General features: G+C 43.9%; 1 protein-coding gene across 2 annotated transcripts in view; it reads right to left on the bottom strand.

Moving 5' to 3' along the window:
- Window positions 1-771: 771 nt before the first annotated feature.
- LCMT1 (leucine carboxyl methyltransferase 1) overlaps window positions 772-19,517 on the bottom strand; it is a 48,059-nt gene continuing 29,313 nt past the window's right edge. Inside the window, exons 7-11 of one of the 2 annotated variants that reach the window (XM_032842545.1) lie at window positions 12,079-12,199; window positions 8,337-8,438; window positions 7,104-7,195; window positions 2,820-2,917; window positions 772-993 (exon numbers count right to left, since the gene is read on the bottom strand). In XM_032842545.1, the coding sequence (XP_032698436.1) occupies window positions 971-993; window positions 2,820-2,917; window positions 7,104-7,195; window positions 8,337-8,438; window positions 12,079-12,199 (436 nt within the window). In that variant the 3' untranslated portion in view covers window positions 772-970. The remainder of the gene's footprint in view (window positions 994-2,819; window positions 2,918-7,103; window positions 7,196-8,336; window positions 8,439-12,078; window positions 12,200-19,517) is intronic. The other variant, XR_004380852.1, reaches the window with a different exon arrangement.

Below are 19,517 nucleotides of genomic sequence, written 5' to 3' on the forward strand. Positions count from 1 at the left end.
ATTTCAGAATTGCAGGATAAGCGTCCTGGGCCCCATGCATCTGTCCAACTCCATTAGTATCCTGTGACTCCTGTAACAGATCAGCACAAACCTTTTGGCTTAAAACACTAACATTCTCTTATGGTTCAAGAGGCCAGAAACTTGGAATCCATTTCAGTGGGCTCAAGTTGTTGGTAATGCTGGTTCCCTCTGGAGGCCCCAAGAGTCTGTTCTCTAGCTCTTCCCAGCATCCGGTGGCCACCTACATGGCTGGTTTGGCCCCTTTGCCATTTCCAACATGCACTGTTCCTCTCTAAGTCCATCAGCACACCTCCTTCTCCTCCTCCCCCCACGTCTCCTTGTAAGGACCCTGTGATTGCACCGGGCCTACTGGATACCCCGGGATAATCTCCCCATCTCAAGGTCCTTAGCTTAATCACACCTGCAGACCCCCTTCACCATATGAGGTAACACATTCAAAGGTTTGAGGGACAGGAGTGGACATTTTAGGAGTCATCATTCAGCCGGCTGCAATAAACCAAGAAGGACTTGGTCCTGGCCAGGGCAGGTGCCGGCCAGGTCAGAGACAGGAGCCGAGAAGAGCTCTGGCCTTGGGTGGAGGCCTGGGTCAAGGTAAACCCTCACGTGGACACTAGGGCTTGAGCTCAGGCTGACTCATAGGGAGCAAGCGAAGGCTGGAGGAAGATTTGGGATCTTTGGTATCAGCTGATGTGGAGGTAAACAAGAGCCCACCCAGGGCAGTGGGGAGCGGCGGAGGACCAACGCGTGGGCGATTAGCAACAAATGAGATTTATTTCAACCATAAGTCAATGGGCACAGAAGGTGGTGCGACAGCCCTAGGAGCTGAGGCTTCTCGGGGTGTGGGATGAGGCTGACGGGCCAGGTCTGGCCACCGCCCAGGAAATGCAGCCCAGCAGCTCTGGGAAGGTCAGTTTCTTCAGCTGCCAGCTCCGCATGGGCCTCCAACAGATCAGTAAGTGATTTCCTTCAAACCTGAGGGAAGGAAACACACAGACGCTGTTAAGAGATGCACACCAGAGAGCAGCGCAAGCAGACAAAGGTAGGAGAATGAGGCCCTGCTGGATACCTCCTCACCGCAACTCTGCTCTCCCGAGTGGTAAGAGGAGATCATCCACAAGGAAGCAAGAAGTTGGACGAGGCTGTGTTTACAGGGATTTTGAAGGGATTCAGAAAGCTCTGTCACGGTTCATGGGCTCTGCGGTTAAGGCTGGAAGTCTACCCGCTCCGCAATGAACCCTGAGCAAATGTAGAGACAGGACCATCTTCACATCGCACGTACAGCTGTCACAAAGCAGCCCCCGACATAAAAATGTTCTGGGTGTTGTTAATTTATAAAAACTAGAATCAGCTTAATAGTATCATAAACAACCTACATTTCCAGAAATGTGGCAAAGTTGAGTTGATTCAGGCATAGTGTTATGACAGAAGCTTTATAAAGCCGTGAAAAGTATTCTGAGAGTTTCTCACAGTGAGGGGAAAAGGCTGTTATGATACCAAATGGAAAAGATCAGGACTCCAAATACATAAGTGCAGAAATTCAATTCTGCTAAAAACGAAAAATTGCTAGAAAAAGAGTGGAAGGAAAAAGTTACCAGAGGTCATCTCTGAGTGACACACAACTGATTTTTTTTTTTTCTTCACTGGACTTTTTAGATGTTTCCAAAGTCTCTATTAAGAATTACATTTTGGGGCGCCTGGGTGGCTCAGTCATTAAGCTTCTACCTTCAGCTCAGGTCATGAGCCCAGAGTCCTGGGATCGAGCCCCGCATGTGGCTCCCTCCTTGGCAAGAAGCCTGCTTCTCCCTCTCCCACTCCCCCTGCTTGTGTTCCCTCTCTCGCTGTGTCTCTGTCAAATAAAATCTTAAAAAAAGAAAAAAAGGAATGACGTTTTAAAAACTGGAAGGGGGCAGACAACAGTATAAAACCCCACTAATAAATTCTTTCAAATAAAAAGACAAATTTAAAAGGATTTTGTGGGCTGAACTGCTGGGTAAATTTATAAACTACTGGAACACTAAGCCCCAGGGGGATAATTAACAGCCTCGTGTCAGCATGGAATGTTCGCAAGGAGGCCACCCCTGCTGTGTCATGTTCTGTGTTTTGTCTGGGCTCCCTGCCTAAGGCTGTATATCTTTGGGCGAGTCTGCAGGACACTGCCCACGGGACACCTGAAGGGGGGCTACTCCAGTTGAGGCTACACTGGGATCTGAAATGGTCTCCACGGGGCCAGGAAAATGCCCAAGAGAGGATCCCAGAGGAAGCAAGACCCACGTGGGGCAATTGGAAAGAAGGAACTGGGTCAAGACTGAGGAAACGAGTAACACTGAACAAGGATCCACGCTCACGCCACAGCCTCCCTCTGCCAGGCGAGGGGACTTCACCTTCATCACAGAAGGTAAGGGGAGAAATTCGACCTGCAGTTACATGGGTTTGCTGGAGACATGCAGGACAATGTGCGTGCCTGACCTCTAGTAAACCTGGTTATAAGGTGAATCAAAAGAGAAACATTGGTTACTTTTATTAAGATTATTGCTCTAAGCTCTGAAGGTGTTTTCCCTTCCGGCAGAGGAAATGTCAGAGAACACCTCTAAAGGGCTATGGGTTTATCTATGGAATTGTCTGAAAAATTCGCCTGGTTTCTGTGCTATACAAATAGAGGCTAGGACAGCTCAGTTCCCACCTACTGCTCATGGACACATGCGTCTGATATGCCAGTTCTTTCCAGGTATGTCTTATGGGGCTTTGGAGTCAAAAGGTCCCCATTTCTAGGGCAAATCAACAGAAGTAAAATCATATACCGAGTTCATGTCCTCCTTTGGTTGCCCAACAAAGGCAGTAATGCTGCATGAGCTGTTCGAGAAGCTCCATTTCATCCAGGAATTCAAGTGACTCTATTCTGTGGGGAGAACAAAAGTAGGGCAACATCAAGTTCTACAATTAAAAATGAAGATGACGAGCCGAAGTTTATGGATATGGAAAGGTGTTCATATTATACTAAGAGGAAAGAAGCATGGTGCAATACAGTATCTATGATGCGATCTTTATTTAAAAAAAATACCATAAATAAAGTCAAAAGACAAATGACAAACTAGAAAAAAAATTGCAACACAAATGACAAAGGGTAGATTTCCTTTCTTGTAAAGAGTTGTTAAACTTCATGAGAAAAACTTTTTAAAAACTCAGGTTTAAAAGACAGGTAAAAGACATATTCACCAGAAAAGAAAAACAAGATGCTCTCAATGTCATTAAAATATGAGATACTTTTTCAACTATCAGATTGATGAAGATCAAAAGAAGGCTGATATGCACTTTAACAAGGACATGGGGGGAAAGATACTTGCTGTCCTGTGTTTACCAGTCAGATTACAAAATGGTACAACCTCTCTGCCCAGCAACTGGATCTCCTCTATCGATGCTGAAAATGCACATCCTCTTACCAAGCAATTCTGCCTTTTTAATATTTTTTATAGATTTTTAAAAATTTATTTATCAGATAGAGATCACAAGTAGGCAGAGAGGCAGGCAGAGAGAGAGAGGGGGAAGCAGGCTCCCCGCTGAGCAGAGAGCCCAATGCGGGGCTCGATCCCAGGACCCTGGGATCATGACCCGAGCCGAAGGCAGAGGCTTTAACCCACTGAGCCACCCAGGCGCCCCCAGCAATTCTGCCATTTAAAAATATTTTTTTGTTTATTTATTTGACAGAGAGAGTACACAGCAAGAGAGGAAATACAAGCAAAGGGAGTAGGAGAGGGAGAAGCAGGCTTCCTGCTGAGCAGGGAGCCTGATTAGGGGCTTAATCTCAGGACCCTGGGATCATGACCTAACGTTCCGGAAGACACTTAACAACTGAACCACCCAGGTGCCCCACTCAGCAATTCTGCCTTTAAGATTTTGCCCCATGAGGGGTGCCTGGGTGGCTCTGTTGGTTAAGTGTCTGCCTGCAGCTCAGGTCATGATCTTGGGGTCTTGAGATCAAGCCCCACATGGGCTCTGGTTCCCTGCTCAGCGGGGAGTCTGCTTCTTCCTCTTCTTTTGCCTCTCCCCTGCTCATGGTCTCTCTCTTGCTCTTTCTCTCTCTCAAATAAATAAATAAAATCTAAAAAAAATTTTTTTTACCCTATGAGTACAAAGATGTATATTCCAGGATATTCACTGCAGCATCATAGCATCAAACCTTAAACCAGAAGAGCTGGGTTAAATAAATTAAAGCACATTCACACAATAGGATATGTAGCTATCCAAAAGAATGGGAAAGTCTATATGTATTGACACAGAACAGCCTCTACCGGTCATCATGGAGTTCAAAATGGAAGTTGTGTAGTAAATAATGTGCAGGGCACACTATTATCGATGAAAGAGCCAGTGGGGGATACACATGCTTGTATACACATAACTCTCCTCTGTAAAAATACAGTAGAAACTGGTAATGGTGCTTGTCTCTTGAGAGAATGTAGTAGACTGGGAGGGAGGGGAAACAGGATTGGAGGGTTGGTTTTTTTTTTACTCTACCTTACTTTATTCTGTACATTTTCTTTTATACTGTGCTGCTATGATTTTTTTTTTCAAAAAAGCATTTAAAAATGTAAGCTTTAAAACATACGCACATTCAAATATGCAAAACATGTAAGATAGATTAATACATTTGTTTCTCTTAAAATATGGGCACACTGTGGGAGATTCCAGGCATTTCCAAAAAGTATTAAGAAGAAAATTTAAAATGATCTATATGCCCACCATTCACAACAGTGATTGCTAACATTCAGGTACTGCCATTAGTGCAGGCTGGGGGTGGGGAGAAGTGCTTATGTATGTGCATTTGCTACATGTGTTTCTGTGTTTGTGTTTTTGTTCCTGTCTTGGTAGGCAGGCCTAAGGGTCCCATCTGAACTGAGAGTGACTAAGCATAACGTACTTGGCTTGCTTCCTATCTCTTCTTATCAGAATTCACACAAGGCAGATTTGCCTAACACCAAGTTCTACAAAACACCAACACCATAATGAAGGCTCCAGGATGTTTAGCACCAAGTTCAGTTCTTAGGACACTAGATTGTGAAGCCGTTCCCTCGACCGTGAACTCCAAGACAGTCATATCTTTTGGTCTGTTCTGATCTCTGTTGTATGCCTTGTGCTTAGGAAAGTACATGGTGCATAGCTGGCACTCTGTATTTGTTAAAGAAACAGGCTTGCCTTAGACTTCTTTTTTATACATAGTATCCAGCAGAAGCCCTTGGCAAATGTAGACACAAACTACCAGGTATTCCGAGACCTGGGAGGGCTCTGTGGCCTTGGGCACACAGACCAAAGCCCATCCCATCTCTGTCAGGGATACACAGTGCTAGCTATACAAGGCCATGGAAACACGAGACAAATGATGGCCTAGAAAAAATTTACTCCTGTGATGGCTACTGCCATTAAAGACTCCTCCCGGGGCATCCAGACGAGCTGCCAGAGGATTTCCATTTTAGATGCCTGACCAGGGCTATTCAAAATAGTCACCTTGAAAACCAGCTTGTGAGCAAGGAAAATTCTGGAAGATTTCAGAAAACAGAGACCTGATCACATGGAGACTTTTTTTTTTTTTTTTTAAGATTTTATTTATTTATTTGACAGACAGAGATCACAAGTAGGCAGAGACGCAGGCAGATAGAGAGGTGGAAGCAGGCTCCCTGCTGAGCAGAGAGCCCGACGCAGGGCTCGATCCCAGGACCCTGAGATCATGACCTGAGCTGAAGGCAAAGGCTTTAACCCACTGAGCCACCCAGGTGCCCCCACATGGAGACATCTCTTTCATAAACCTTCAAGGTTTTGATGTAAATATTTGGAAAAAGTAGTGATCCTTCTAAAAATTAATAACTTCTGTGGAGAAGCAAGGTTTAAAATTCTAATTATCCTGTAAGAGACCTACACCTGTACGTTCCCACAGGCAAGAGGAAACACAAACCAGGGAGCATAAAGTAACAATAAAACAAGAACTTAATTAAAGCTGGCACTAACAGTGCCCAGAGATAAATACAGTGTGGTTTATAACAGGGAAATTAAAGCACAACAAAAATAAATAAGGCACAACTAAATGCCAGCTCTAGATGCAACTTTTTAACTACTATAAAATTATTATCACTAATTACTCCATCCACATATCAATATAAATACTAAGCATCATTGAACAGGACCTGGAAACCTTCTTTATGTGGGTATATATTGGTATGTGAAGAGAAATAAAATCAATTGTTAAGTTTCTAAAAGAGGAGGGTGATTTACAGACCAATGCATGTAATATGAAAAAACCAGGAACCTATATATCAATAAATATTCACCTTTTTTTACACACAGAAAGACACCCCAACTTATTAACAACAGCAATCTCTGGAGGGGCAGCTGCAGAATGCAGCTTTCCATTTCATGCATGTCATACGCAGCTTAAAAAGTGTTTTCACTTTTTGTATAAAATGTCCCTTTATTTTATAATTAAATTAAAATTTTGAACAATTTATTTTATAATGAGGGGAGAAGTCCGCTTAAAAATCTGTGAGCAAGGGGCACCTGGGTGGCTCGGTGGGGTAAGCCTCTGCCTTTGGCTCAGGTCATGATCTCAGGGTCCTGGGATTGAGCCCCGCATGGGGCTCTCTGCTTAGTGGGGAGCCTGCTTCCCCTTCCCCCTGCCTGCCTTTCTGCCTGCTTATGATCTCCCTCTCTGTCAAATAAATAAATAAATCTTAAAAAAAAAAAAAAATCTGCGAGCAGACCCTTTGGAAGCCCTTGGACAACATCATTCTGCTCCTCCTCCAAAACACAGGGATTGTGCAAAATTTCCACTTCCAGAGGGTGCTCTGGGAATGTTACAGGTGCGATTGCTTATTCTGACTAAAATAATCTGTGTTGTCATGGACCCTATCTCAGCAAGTGGCTAATGAGTTACTCTCAAGGTGCTATCAATGTTTAGTCTGCAATAGCAGATTAACTTGTTTCAAAGTAAGTCTAGTTAGGGTTTGAGGATTTGTTGTTGCTGTTTTTTTACATTAAAGAGAGTTATGCCTTTAATTCATAATTGTTTGCCGTGAGGCTAACTATTGCTGATCCCGCACCTGCTCACTTCAGCTTGAGGCAATTTGCTGTACAGTTCCATCATGTCGACTGCTGACGCCGTTTCCCACCCATTCGACAGGAGCCGTTCTTTCTAGAATGTGTGGTGGAGAGAAACGGAGAAGGTACAAGGCACTGGCGTACAAATCCAAGACACTCTTCAAGCACGTGAAAATTTCTCTTAGATGACTCCTCTTTTGAAAGCCTATCCTGGCCCCTACCTTCCTTCTTTTTACTTTGCAATTTTCTACACCAAACATGCACTGTTACAATGGGAGAGAGGTCCCCTAGGTATATTTAAAGAGAAGTACAGAAACTTCTCCAGGAGCAACAGTTTTGAAAGCATTTGAGAGGTAATATGACGAAGACCTGTAAAATCTAACCTATTTTATGGAGGCAGAAAAAAAAAAGATATTTAGAAAAATCTATTAGATTCCGGCGGGGTGCCTCGGTGGCAGACTCATTTAAGTGTCTGACCCTTGGTTCCAGCTCAGGCCATGATCTCAGGGTTCTGGGACTGAGCCCTGAGTCAGGTTCCATGCTCAGTGTGGAGTCTGCTTGAAATTCTCTCTCCGCCCCCCACCTTTCCTGCTCGTGCTGTCTCTGTCTCTCTCTCAAATAAATCTTTAACAAAAAGGTTTATTAGATTCTGAGAAACTTAAGGGAAATGTCAAGTACAACGTTTGGACCACGTTTGGATACTGTTTCAAACACACCAACTATAGAATTTTTTTTTTTTTTTTAACAATTTAGGAGATCTGAACACATACTGGTAGTGGGTGCTACGAAGGAGTTCTGGCTGATTTGTGAGGTGTGGCAAGGGTATGATCCCATGGGTAAGAAAGTCCTTACTGGCACGAAATTCATACTGAAATGTTTATGGGTGGAATGATATACTACTGGGATTTGCCTTAAAATATTCCAATGACAACACCAACACAAACTGGGGATAAATAAAACAATTTGGACAAAATGTGAATTACGAAGCAGGCTGATGGGAAAAAGGGTGTTCCTTTTACCATTCCTTGTACTTTCATGCTGTTTGAAAATCTGTATGATGAAAGTTTTAAATGCTGGGGTATAGAAAATGTCCACATATATTTTCCACATTGAGGGCTTGGCCTTCCCTAGCATGATGAACTAGTGGCCCCCGTGTAGCCCCAGCTTCTCAGATGTGTGAAGGGAAGATGCCCTTCCCTGAGTGGCTTGGGGCAACAGAGTCCCCACTCTCTGACCTGTGACTCTAACGACTTGCAGGTCTGCACTCCTGCCAGGTCACATTGTCGCCTCCGTAGGTTCTCGATCATGATCTGTCCAAACCGGTCATCCATGTTCACCTGGGAAGGGAAAGAGGAGGGTGGACACAGCCAGAAGGGTTTCTCTGCTTCTCGAATATGCAAACTAAGACATCAGCACCCTATTTCTAACCAGTCAAGGCCAACATCTGTTGATACCCAGGGCAAGTCACAGAATTGGGTGCAGGCACAGCATGCAGAGGTGACAAGGGCGTACACACTGTGACAGCCTCTAGAAGGGCAACTGGATGGGTGGCGCTCAGCCTGGGAGGCGGCCACGCCACTGCCAGCACGCTGTTCTGTGGGTTTACTCATGTGTGCTCGCAAGGGTGCAAGAATGTTTACGGCAGCATTACGTGTAACAGGAAGGACCTGGGAAGGATTTAAATGCCCCTCACCTGGGGTCAAAGAAATTCTATCATGGTCATTTAATGGAATATTGCATTGCCATGAAAACAGAAAAAAAAGAGGAGGTACGTGTAGATGTAGACACAGACAGAGACATGGAATGATTTCTTAGGTAACAAACTCTTGAAAGAGGAATGTGTAGAATATGCTTCTATCCACCTTTAAGAAAAAAAAAGACAACCTTTGTCTACATTTATATACGCACAAAATAATTCTGGAACCTGGCCAAGTCGCTTCCCACGTTAGAGGGCAAAAGTCCAGAGTAGGAGAGAGGCCTGCCTTTCCCTGTCCATCCTTTCGTACTATTTGATTTTTTAAAAAATTTTGCATGTAGTGTTACCTCTTCAGAACCATTTTAAACCAGTTTAAAAGACTATTAAAGAGTATATACACACAAATGCTACGAAACAGAATACAGCGTACATTATCATAAGGTATATGCTATTACCCTGTCACAAATAAAGCATCTAAACTTCATTGCTTTAATATATAGAATGATTCCCAGAGTTCTGTGACAACGTTGCCAGACAAGAACCAGTATTACTCTCTTTTGGTGAATGTGTGAGGGTTATGGGGCACTAATGGTCACACTGCCCACTATTTTTTCAGGATCGAAGGGTGTCTGTGAGCACACGCTTCATCCTTTCACTCCCTGGGTTGGAATCCTGGCCTGACACTTTCTAGCTGTGAGGCTGGGTGGCTGTGGGCAAGCTGTCTAATTCTCTGTGCTTCGGCCCTCTTACCCACAAAACCTGGGGGGCTATTGTGATAATCAAGTAAGTTAACACATGCAAAACTTGTGGGATGTGCCTGCTATCTAGTCAGCAAATTCTACAAAGTTGCTATCTTCTTGTATCAGTATTGACAGGCTCATCATTTATGCGGTTTTTGTCATTTTAAACTACAGATCAGAAAATCATGGAAGGCATGGGAATATTTAATACACATGAGTATGCCGATGATTTCTTATTTGTTAGAAAATTAAGTTAAATGTTTATTATTCACAAAATGAGGATGGAAGGTGGGAACCGCGTCAGTTTAGGGATGGCTTGGACAATGGAGTGAAACCTGGCACCTCCCCAGGCTTGCCCAAAGTGACAGGGTCTGTGGTCAAGTTTCACATTCATACCCTGTTGAATAAGAGAAAACACGAGTGAGGGGCACCTGGGTGGCTCAGTGGGTTAAAGCCTCTGCCTTCGGCTCAGGTCATGATCCCAGGGTCTTGGGTTCGAGCCCGGCATAGGGCTCTCTGCTGAGCAGAGAGCCTGCTTCCTCCTCTTCCCTGCCTGCCTCTCTGCCTACTTGTGATCTCTGTCAAATAAATAAATAAAATCTTTTAAAAAAAGAGAGAGAGAAAAAATGAATGAAACAAGGTGGGAAAACCCAGGTGAACACTCACAATGTGTGTCAACAGAAAGCAGAATTCATTTTCCCCAGGCATAGTATCCTGCAAGCAAAGACAGATTCCCAGAATCTACAGAAAAGACAAATGAGGCTGGCTACCATTATACCCATTCACCAGGACTGCAGACTGAGTCTGAGGAGTGCCCCCAATTAAAAAGAGGGAAGGAAGAAAACTCAACCAAGAAATACCTATATAAGAACCCGGCCTATATAAGAACCTGGCACAGGATGGCAAAAAAGTCAACCAGGTCTAGCCTTAGATCTGTCTGTAGGTATGTTGTAGTGGGCAAGGCCTTTACTGCTCTTGTCTGTAATAAAATTTAAAAATAAAATGAGACTAAAAAAAAAAAAGTAAAATCAGTAAAAGCAAAATAAAAGAAGCAATAAAAATAGCTACTGTGCGTGGGGGCGTCTGGGTGGCTCAATGGGTTAAAGCCTCTGCCTTCACCTCAGGTCATGATCCCAGGGTCCTGGGATCGAGCCCTGCATCAGGCTCTCTGCTGAGCGGGGAGCCTGCTTCCTCCTCCCTCTCTGCCTGCCTCTCTGCCTACTTGTGATCTGTCTGTCAAATAAATAAAATCTTTAAAAAAACAAATAGCTACCGTGTATTCAGTGCTTTTCATATGCCCACTGCTACATATCATCTCATGAGTTCCCTTAATGATCCAGAGAAGTTTTCCCTTTAAAAACAAGGCCCTGGGGGATGCCTGAGTGGCCAAGTCGGTTAAGCTGCTGCCTTCAGCTCAGGTCATGATCCCAGGGTCCTGGGATTGAGTCCCACATTGGGCTCCTTGCTCAGCAGGGAGCCTGCTTCTCTCTCTGCCTCTGCCTGCCACAATGCCTGCTTGTGCTCTCGATCTCTCTCTCTCTCTCTGACAAATAAATAAATAAATAAAATCTTTAAAACAACAACAACAAGGACCCGAGGCTCCAAGAGATCCAAAGAACAGCTCAGGCCTGCCTGACAGCCCGACAGTGCCATAAATGCCCCTGTACAAATTAACTCACTTACTCCTCACTACAACCCTATGAAGTCAGGACTGTTATTATTCCCATTTTTCAGATTAGGAGACAGGCACAGAGAGATTATTAAACTTGTCCAGCTCACACAGCTAAGCAGTCGACCTCCAGAGCATGGACTCCCAACCACCATACAATTCTGCTGAAGGTCACTGAGCCAGGCATAAGAGCGAGAGCCAGGATTCAGACCCACGCTGAGTAATTTTAAACCTCGAAAGCATAACCCTTTCCACTAGGCCAGAAGAGAAAAACAGGCAGCCAGTGGTCCAAACTCAGCGATCTCAGAAATCAGGAAATTTTATTTTCAAATAAAACCAAAACTGGTCTCGGACCAAGGTCCTGAAAAATTGGGAGTTCTCAACTGTAACTCACACACCCACACAGTAACAAGAAACTGGCACTGAGCGGGGGACCATCCCATCAGATGGGACGTGGACACTCACGTTCACCATAGTCCTCACCACTCCTGCCTGCCTTACACTGGCCAACTTGATCCATTTGCATCACTCCTGCCTCTGAAGGAATCGGAGTTGGCTACCCCTCTACCCATAGGACAGCCAAAATTCCCTTCACCAAGGTCTGACTCTACAGTAAATACAATGATAAAAGAAGAACTCAAAAAACTTCGATTAAGGCCTAGATAGAAGTTTCAAAGTCTCTGGCCGTAAGTTTGCTGGAAATCAAGAAATCAGGGATGCTGGGGATTGCCAGAATCAATGAAAAAGGAGGTATGTGAGTGGCCAGAGGCAGAAGGAAAAGAGAAGTGGGAAAACATACTGAGGTCGCTCAGAGAGTGTTGAGCCACCACGGAAACAGAGGCAGAAAGCAAATGTCTCATGCTCCCATTTACCTGTTCGTAGTTTATGAACATGGCGGTGTCAAAACTGCTGGCTGCCCACTTGAGAAGGTTGGCCGACTGCTCCGGAGTCATATAAACCAGCACACATTCGGTGATCAGGAGTGTTGGCAATCTTAAGAGAAGAAAAAAGGCACATCCACATGTATTCATCAAATGGACTCTCTAGGGATGACTGGGTGGCTCAGTTGGGTAAAAGCACCTGGCTCAGGTCATGATCTCGGGGTAGTGAGATCAAGCCCACATCAGGCTCCCCACTCAGTGGGGAGTCTGCTGGAAATTCTCACCCTCCCACTCCCTGTGCTCCTCCCCCTGCACGTATGCTCTCTCTCTCTCCCCCCTCCCAAATAAATAAATAAAGTTGTCAAGTATACATTAAAAAAAGTGGGACTCTCTAATGGCACACATGTGGCAGTACTGGTGGGGCAGTAAAACCCCGTTTTTCACACCCCAGGAAAACAAGACACAGTGAACAAACACATCAACAACCAATGTAGTAACAGACATACAACACCATCGTGACCCAAAGTTTCAGACTATAAAAAGGTGAGCAATGAGCAAGGATTTGTCTCGCTTGTGAAACAGTGTTAAAGGCACGTGGTGTTGTGTAGCTATAGCTACAAATTCTCCCCTTCCCCTACCCCAGATAGTCCAAAATGGTGGAGGAGTAGGAGACCTTGGTTTTGTCTGGTCCCAGGAATTCAGCTGGACAGCTATCACGTCATTCTGAACACCCACAAACTCAACCAGAGATCGAAGAACAGCTGCTACTCTACAAATAGAAAAGGGACCACTTTCTACAAGGTAGGAGGTACAGAGAAGTGAATCCGAGGCAATATACCGGAAGATAAACCACAGGGGTTGAGGGAGCCTCCATAAACCGGCACCAGAAAGTGATAGAGCAGCAGAGCACAAAATCGGAACTTTCAGACGTCTGTCCTGGCTCACCAGGATGTCCCTGCCTGAAAGGTGCTCAGGTGGTGAAGCAGGGCAGAATCCTGGGTGGGAGAGTGTAGGTCTCAGGATCCCAGGGTCCCAGAAAGACCAGGGGTGCCTGAGTGTGGCAGAGCTCCTGGGCATTGGAGCAGGTAAGCCGGCTGCAATCAGAGAGCCCAGGAGGGGGTTCTCAGCTTGGGGTTGCTATAAACTGTGAACCAAGGCATGGCCAGGTGACTGCTCCTGGACTAGGGGCCCAGTAAGCAGCAGAACCACCACAAGAATCCCCTTCCTCCCCAGGGAGGCGCGGCACAGGTGCACACTGCAGGAGTCGGCACCGTTTGCAAACTTGAAAGGGATCACGTGCCTGAGACAGAAATGCTCGGTCACAGGCTGGATGAGGATGGAGTGTGGCTGGAGACCAGGGACACAGGAGTGATTGACTACTTTCCTCTGAGGGCTCACTGACATTAGATTGGATAAAAAAGCAAGACCATTGAGGGGTGCCTGGGTGGCTCAGTGGGTTAAAGCCTCTGTCTTCGGCTCAGGTCATGATCCCAGGGTCCTGGGATCGAGCCCCGCATCGGGCTCTCTGCTGAGCAGGGAGCCTGCTTCCTCCTCCCTCTCTGCCTATGATCTCTGTCTGTCAAATAAATAAATAAAATCTTAAAAAAAAAAGAAAAAGCAAGACCATTGATATGCTGTCTGCAAGAGACTCATCTTAGACTCAAAGACACCTCCAGATTCAAAGTGAGGAGGTGGAAAACCATTTACCATGCTAATGGACATCAAAAGAAAGCTAGGATAGCAATCCCTATATCAGACCAATAGATTTGAAACCAAAGACTAATAATAGATGTTGAAGGACACTATATCATAAAGGGTCTATCCAACAAGAAGATCTAACGACCGTAAATATTTATGCCCCTCACATGGGATCAGCCAATTATAAAAACCAGTTAATACCAAAATTTAAAGAAACACATTGGTGATAATACAATAATCGTCAGGGACTTTAACACCCCCTCACTGCAAAGGACAGATCATCTAAGCAGAAGATCAACAAGGAAACAAGGGCTCTGGATGACACACTGGACCAGATGGACTTTACAGATATAGTCAGAGCATTCCACCCTAAAGCAATAGAATACACATTCTTCTCGAGTGCACATGGAACATTCTCCAGAACAGAACACCTACTGGGACACAAATCAGGTCCCAACTGGTACCAAAAGATTGGGATCATTCCCTGCATATTTTCAGACCACAATGACTGGAAACTGGAACTCAATCACAAGAGTAAAGTTGGAAAGAACTCAAATACATGGAGGCTAAAGAAGAATTTTAAAATTCAGGGAAACCAATGAAAATGAAAGCATAACTGTTCAAAATTTGGGGGATGCAACAAAGAGAGGGAAGTATATAGTAATACAAGCCTTTCTCAAGAAACAAGATAGATCTCAAATACACAACCAAACCTTACCCCTAAAGAAACTGAAGAACAGCAAATAAAGCCTATACTAAAGATGGGAGCAGAAATCAATAAAATAAAACCAAAAGGACAGTAGAACAGATCAATGAAACTAGGAGCTCGTTCCTTGAAAGAATTAATAAGATCGATAATCCCCTGGCCAGATTTATCAAAAAGAAAAGAGAAAGGACCCAAATAAATAAAATCATGAATGAAAGAGGAGACATCACAACCACACCAAAGAAATATAAACAACTGTAACGACATATTACGAGCAACTATATGCCAACAAATTAGGCAATCCAGAAGAAACAGATGCATTCCTGAGATATATACACTACCAAAACTGAAACAGGAAGAAATAGAAAACCTAAACAGACCCATAACCAGCAAAGACATTGAAGTGGTAATCAAAAATCTCCCAACAAACAAAAGTCCAGGGCCAGATGTCTTCCCAGGGGAATTCTACCAAACAGCTCAAGAAAAATTAATACCTAATCTTCTGAAGCTGTTTCAAAAACCAGAAATGGAAGGAAAACTTCCAAACTCTTTCTATGAGGCCAGCATTACCTTGATCCCCAAACCAGACAAAGACCTCACCAAAAAGGAGAATTACAGACCAATATCCCTGATGAACATGGATGCAAAAATTCTCACCAAAATACTAGCTAATAGGATCCAACAGTACATGAAAACGATTATTCACCACGACCAGTGGAATTTAATTCCTCGGATGCAAGGGTGGTTCAATATCCTCAAATCAATCAATAATGATAGACTACATAATGAAGGAAAGGACGAGAACCATATGATCCTCTCAACAGAGGCAGAAAAAGCATATGACAAACTACAGCATCCTTTCTTGATCAAAATTTCACAGTGTAGGGAGAGAGGGAATGTACCTCAATATCATAAAAGCCATATATGAAAAGCCCACAGCGAATATCATTCTCAATGGGGAAAAAGAGAGCCTTTCCCTTTTCCCCTAAGGTCAGGAACACAACAGGGATGTCCACTATCACCACTGCTATTCAACATTGTACTAGAAGCCCTAGCCTCAGCAATCAGACAACAGAAAGAAATAAAAGGCAGGTGTGCCTGCATGGCTCAGTTGGTTAAGTGTCTGCCTTCAACTCAGGGTCCTGGGATCGAGTCCTGATCGAACCTGCTTCTCCCTCTCCCTCTGTCTGATGCTCTGCCTATTTGTGATTTCTCTATCAAATAAACAAATAAAATCTTTAAAAAAGTAAGTAAGAAAGAAATAAAAGGCATCCAAATCAGCAAAGAAGAAGTCAAACTCTCACTCTTTGGAGAGGACATGATACTCTATGTGGAAAACCCAAAAGACTCCACCCCAGAATTGCTAGAACTCATACAGGAATTCAGCAAAGTAGCAGGATAAAAAATCAATGCACAGAAATCAGTTGCATTTCTATACACTAACAAGGAGACAGAAAAAAGAGAAATTAAGGAGTTGATCCCATTTGCAATTGCACCCAAAACCATAAGATACCTAGGAATAAACCTAACCAAAGAGGTAAAGGATCTGTACTCCAAAGACTACAGAACACTTATGAAAGAAACTGAGGAAGACACGAAGAAATGGAAAAATGTTCCAGGCTCATGGATTGGAAGAACAAATATTGTTAAAATATTTATGCTACCTAGAGCAATCTACATAGTCAATGCAATCCCTATCAAAATACGATCAACTTTTTTTCACAGAGATAGAACAAATAATCCCAAAACTTGTATGGAACCAGAAAAGACCCCAAACGCCAAAGGAGTGTTGAAAAAGAACACCAAAGCTGGTGGCATCACAATCCCAAACTTAAGCTCTATTACAAAGCTGTAATCATTAAGAGAGTACTGGCACAAAAACAGACAAATGGATCAATGAAACAGACTATAGAATCTGGAAATAGACCCTCAACTCTATGGTCAACTAACCTTTGACCAAGCAGGAAAGAATATCCAATGGAAAAAAGAGAGTCTCTTCAACAAATGGTATTGGGAATATTGGACAGCTACATGCAGAAGAATGAAACTTTACTATTTCCTTACACCATAGACAAAAATAGACTCAAAATGGATGAAAGACCTCCACATGAGACAGGAATCCATCAAAATTGTAGAGAACAGAGGCAGCAAGTTCTGTGACCTCAGCTTCAGCAACTTCTTGTTAGACACGTCTCCAAAGCCAAGGGAACTAAAGGCAAAAATGAACTATTGGGACTTCATCAAGATAAAAAGCTTTTGCATAGCAAAGGGAATAGTCGACAAAACCAAAAGACAACTGGCAGAATGGGAGAAGATATTTGCAAAAGACGTGTCAGATAAAGGGATAGTATCCAAAATCTATAGAGAACTTACCAAACTCAACACCCAAAGAATAATACAATCAAGAAATAGGCAGAAGACATGAACAGACGTTTCTGCAAAGAAGACATTCAAATGGCCAACAGACACATGAAAAAATGCTCCATATCACTCGGCATCAGGGAAATACAAAGCAAAACCACAAAGAGATACCATCTCACACTGGTCAGAAAGGCTAAAATTAACCACCCAGGAAACGACAGATGTTGGCAAGGATCTAGAGAAAGGGGAACCCTCTTACCCTGTCAGTGGGAATGCAAGCTGGTGCAGGCACTCTGGAAAACAGTGTGGAGGTTCTCAGAAAGTTGAAAGTAGAGCTACCCTACAACCCAGGAATTTACCCCACAGATACAAATGTAGTGATCAACTGGGCACCTGCACCCCAATGTTGATAGCAGCAACGTCCACAATAGCCAAACTATGGAAAGAGCTCAGATGTGCACCAACAGATGCATGGATAAAGATGATGTCATGTATATATACACAGACACACACACACACATTACTCAGCCATCAAAAAAATGAAATCCGGCTGCCTGGGTGGCTCAGTGGATTAAGTCCCTGCCTTCAGCTTGGGTCATGATCTCAGGGTCCTGGGATCGAGTCCCACATCGGGCTCTCTGCTAGGCAGGGAGCCTGCTTCCTCCTCTCTCTCTCTCTCTACTTGTGATCTCTCTCTGTCAAATAAATAAAATCTTTAAAAGACTTAAAAAAAATGAAATCTTGTTATTTGCAATAATGTGGTTGGAACTAGAGGGTTATTTTTAAAAATAGTTTATTTATTTATTTGAGAGGGAGAGATAATAGAAGCAGGGGACAGAGAGGCAGAGGGAGAAGCAGACTCCCCATTGAGCAAGGATCCCAAGGCAGGGCTGAAGGCAGATACTGAACAGACTATCCCATCCAGGTGGTATTATGCTAAGCGAAGTAGATCAATCAGAGAAAGACAATTACCATATGGTCTCACTCATATGTGGAATTTAAGAAAGAAAGGATCATATAGGAAGAGAGGAAAAAAGGATCATGAGGATCATAGAGGAAGAGAGGAAAACATAAAGTAAGATGAAACCAGACTGAGACAAACCCTAAGAGACTTAATCATAGGAAACAAACTGAGGGTTGCTGGAGGGGATGGAGGTGGGGCGAGGGAGTAACTGGGGAAAGGACATCAAGGAGGGCATGGGATGTAATGAGCATTGGGTGTTATAGAAGACTGATGAATCACTGACCTCTGTCTCTGAAACTAGTAACATATTATATGTTAATTAACTTAATTTAAATAAAAATAAAATTCTCCCCTGCCACACTTGCACATGGTGACAAGGTGACACAGCAGACTCTCCCACTCCAGATGCACTCTTCCTTCCCCTGGTTATCGGGGTTAGTTGTAGAACTCGCTTTAGCCAAGGGAACAGTAGCAAAGTAACACAAGCAGAAGCTTGAAAATCACTTGCACATGGGCCCTCGCTCTCCTGCCTGGAAATATAAACCATCATGGGAATGAACCCAAGCTAGCTTGCAACTGCAGGGGAGGCCCTGTGCAATAAAATGAGGCATCCCATCTGCCTGCTGTCCACATAGAGTGAACCTGAGGGGATATCAGCTATACCTGGCCCCAGCAGACGTACCAACCAGCTAAGCCCAAACTCTCCACTCACAGAATCTTGAGCAACTTGTGTATCTAGATTGTGAGCTGCTCTAAAGTGGAAGTTTTCTAAAGCACTGAATTGGAGAGACTGTTACACATTAAAATCTGACTGACAAATGCAGAAATAGTGATACTCGTTTAACCAAATCCAATTCTTATATGTCTTTACCATTAAGAATTGACAAGAACACGAACAATCTTCAGGAAATTACATTGGTTAGTATGCACTCTGATTCAACAGACCCGAAGTAATGAACAAATTATGAAATAAGAAAAGCAATAAACTCCTAGAAAAATCTCTAAAACCCTTAATTCTTAAAAGGGAACACAGCCCCAAATTATGTGAGTTTTGCTGGTTTATTCCTGGATCCTTTACTGCTCCTTCTCTCACTCCTTTACTGTATCCACTTTCTTTCTCTGCCCCTAAATATGGCTATTCCTCATGGCTGGTTGCTATTTTTCTCACAAAGCAAGTGGGTTACTTTAAAAAAAAAATTTTTTTTTAAGATTTTATTTATTTACTTGACAGAGAGAGATCACAAGTAGGCAGAGAGGCAGGCAGCAGTGGGCGGGGGAGGGGGAAGGTGGCAGGCTCCCGGCTGAGCAGAGACCGCTACCCTCCCCCATGTGGGGCTTGATCCCAAGACCCTGGGATCATGCCCTGAGCTGAAGGCAAAGGCTTTAACCCACTGAGCCACCCAAGCTCTCCTAAAAAAAAATTTTTTTAAGATTTATTTATTTATTTTAGAAAGAAAGCATGTGCACGGGGGATGGGGGAGGGACAGATGGAGAAGGAGAGAGAGCATCTCAAGTAGGCTCCCGCTGAGTATAGAGCCCACCATGGGGCTTGATCCTATGACCCTGAGATCATGACTTGAGCCATAATCAAGAGTCAGATGCTCGAGGTGCCTGGGTGGCTCAATCGTTGGGCATCTGCCTTCAGCTCAGGTCATGATCCCAGGTCTCCGGGATTAAGCCCCACATTGGGCTCCCTGCTCC

The sequence above is a fragment of the Lontra canadensis genome, unplaced genomic scaffold (assembly GCF_010015895.1).
Source record: "Lontra canadensis isolate GAN:19392208 unplaced genomic scaffold, GSC_riverotter_1.0 scaffold132, whole genome shotgun sequence".
Lineage (NCBI taxonomy): Eukaryota > Metazoa > Chordata > Mammalia > Carnivora > Mustelidae > Lontra > Lontra canadensis.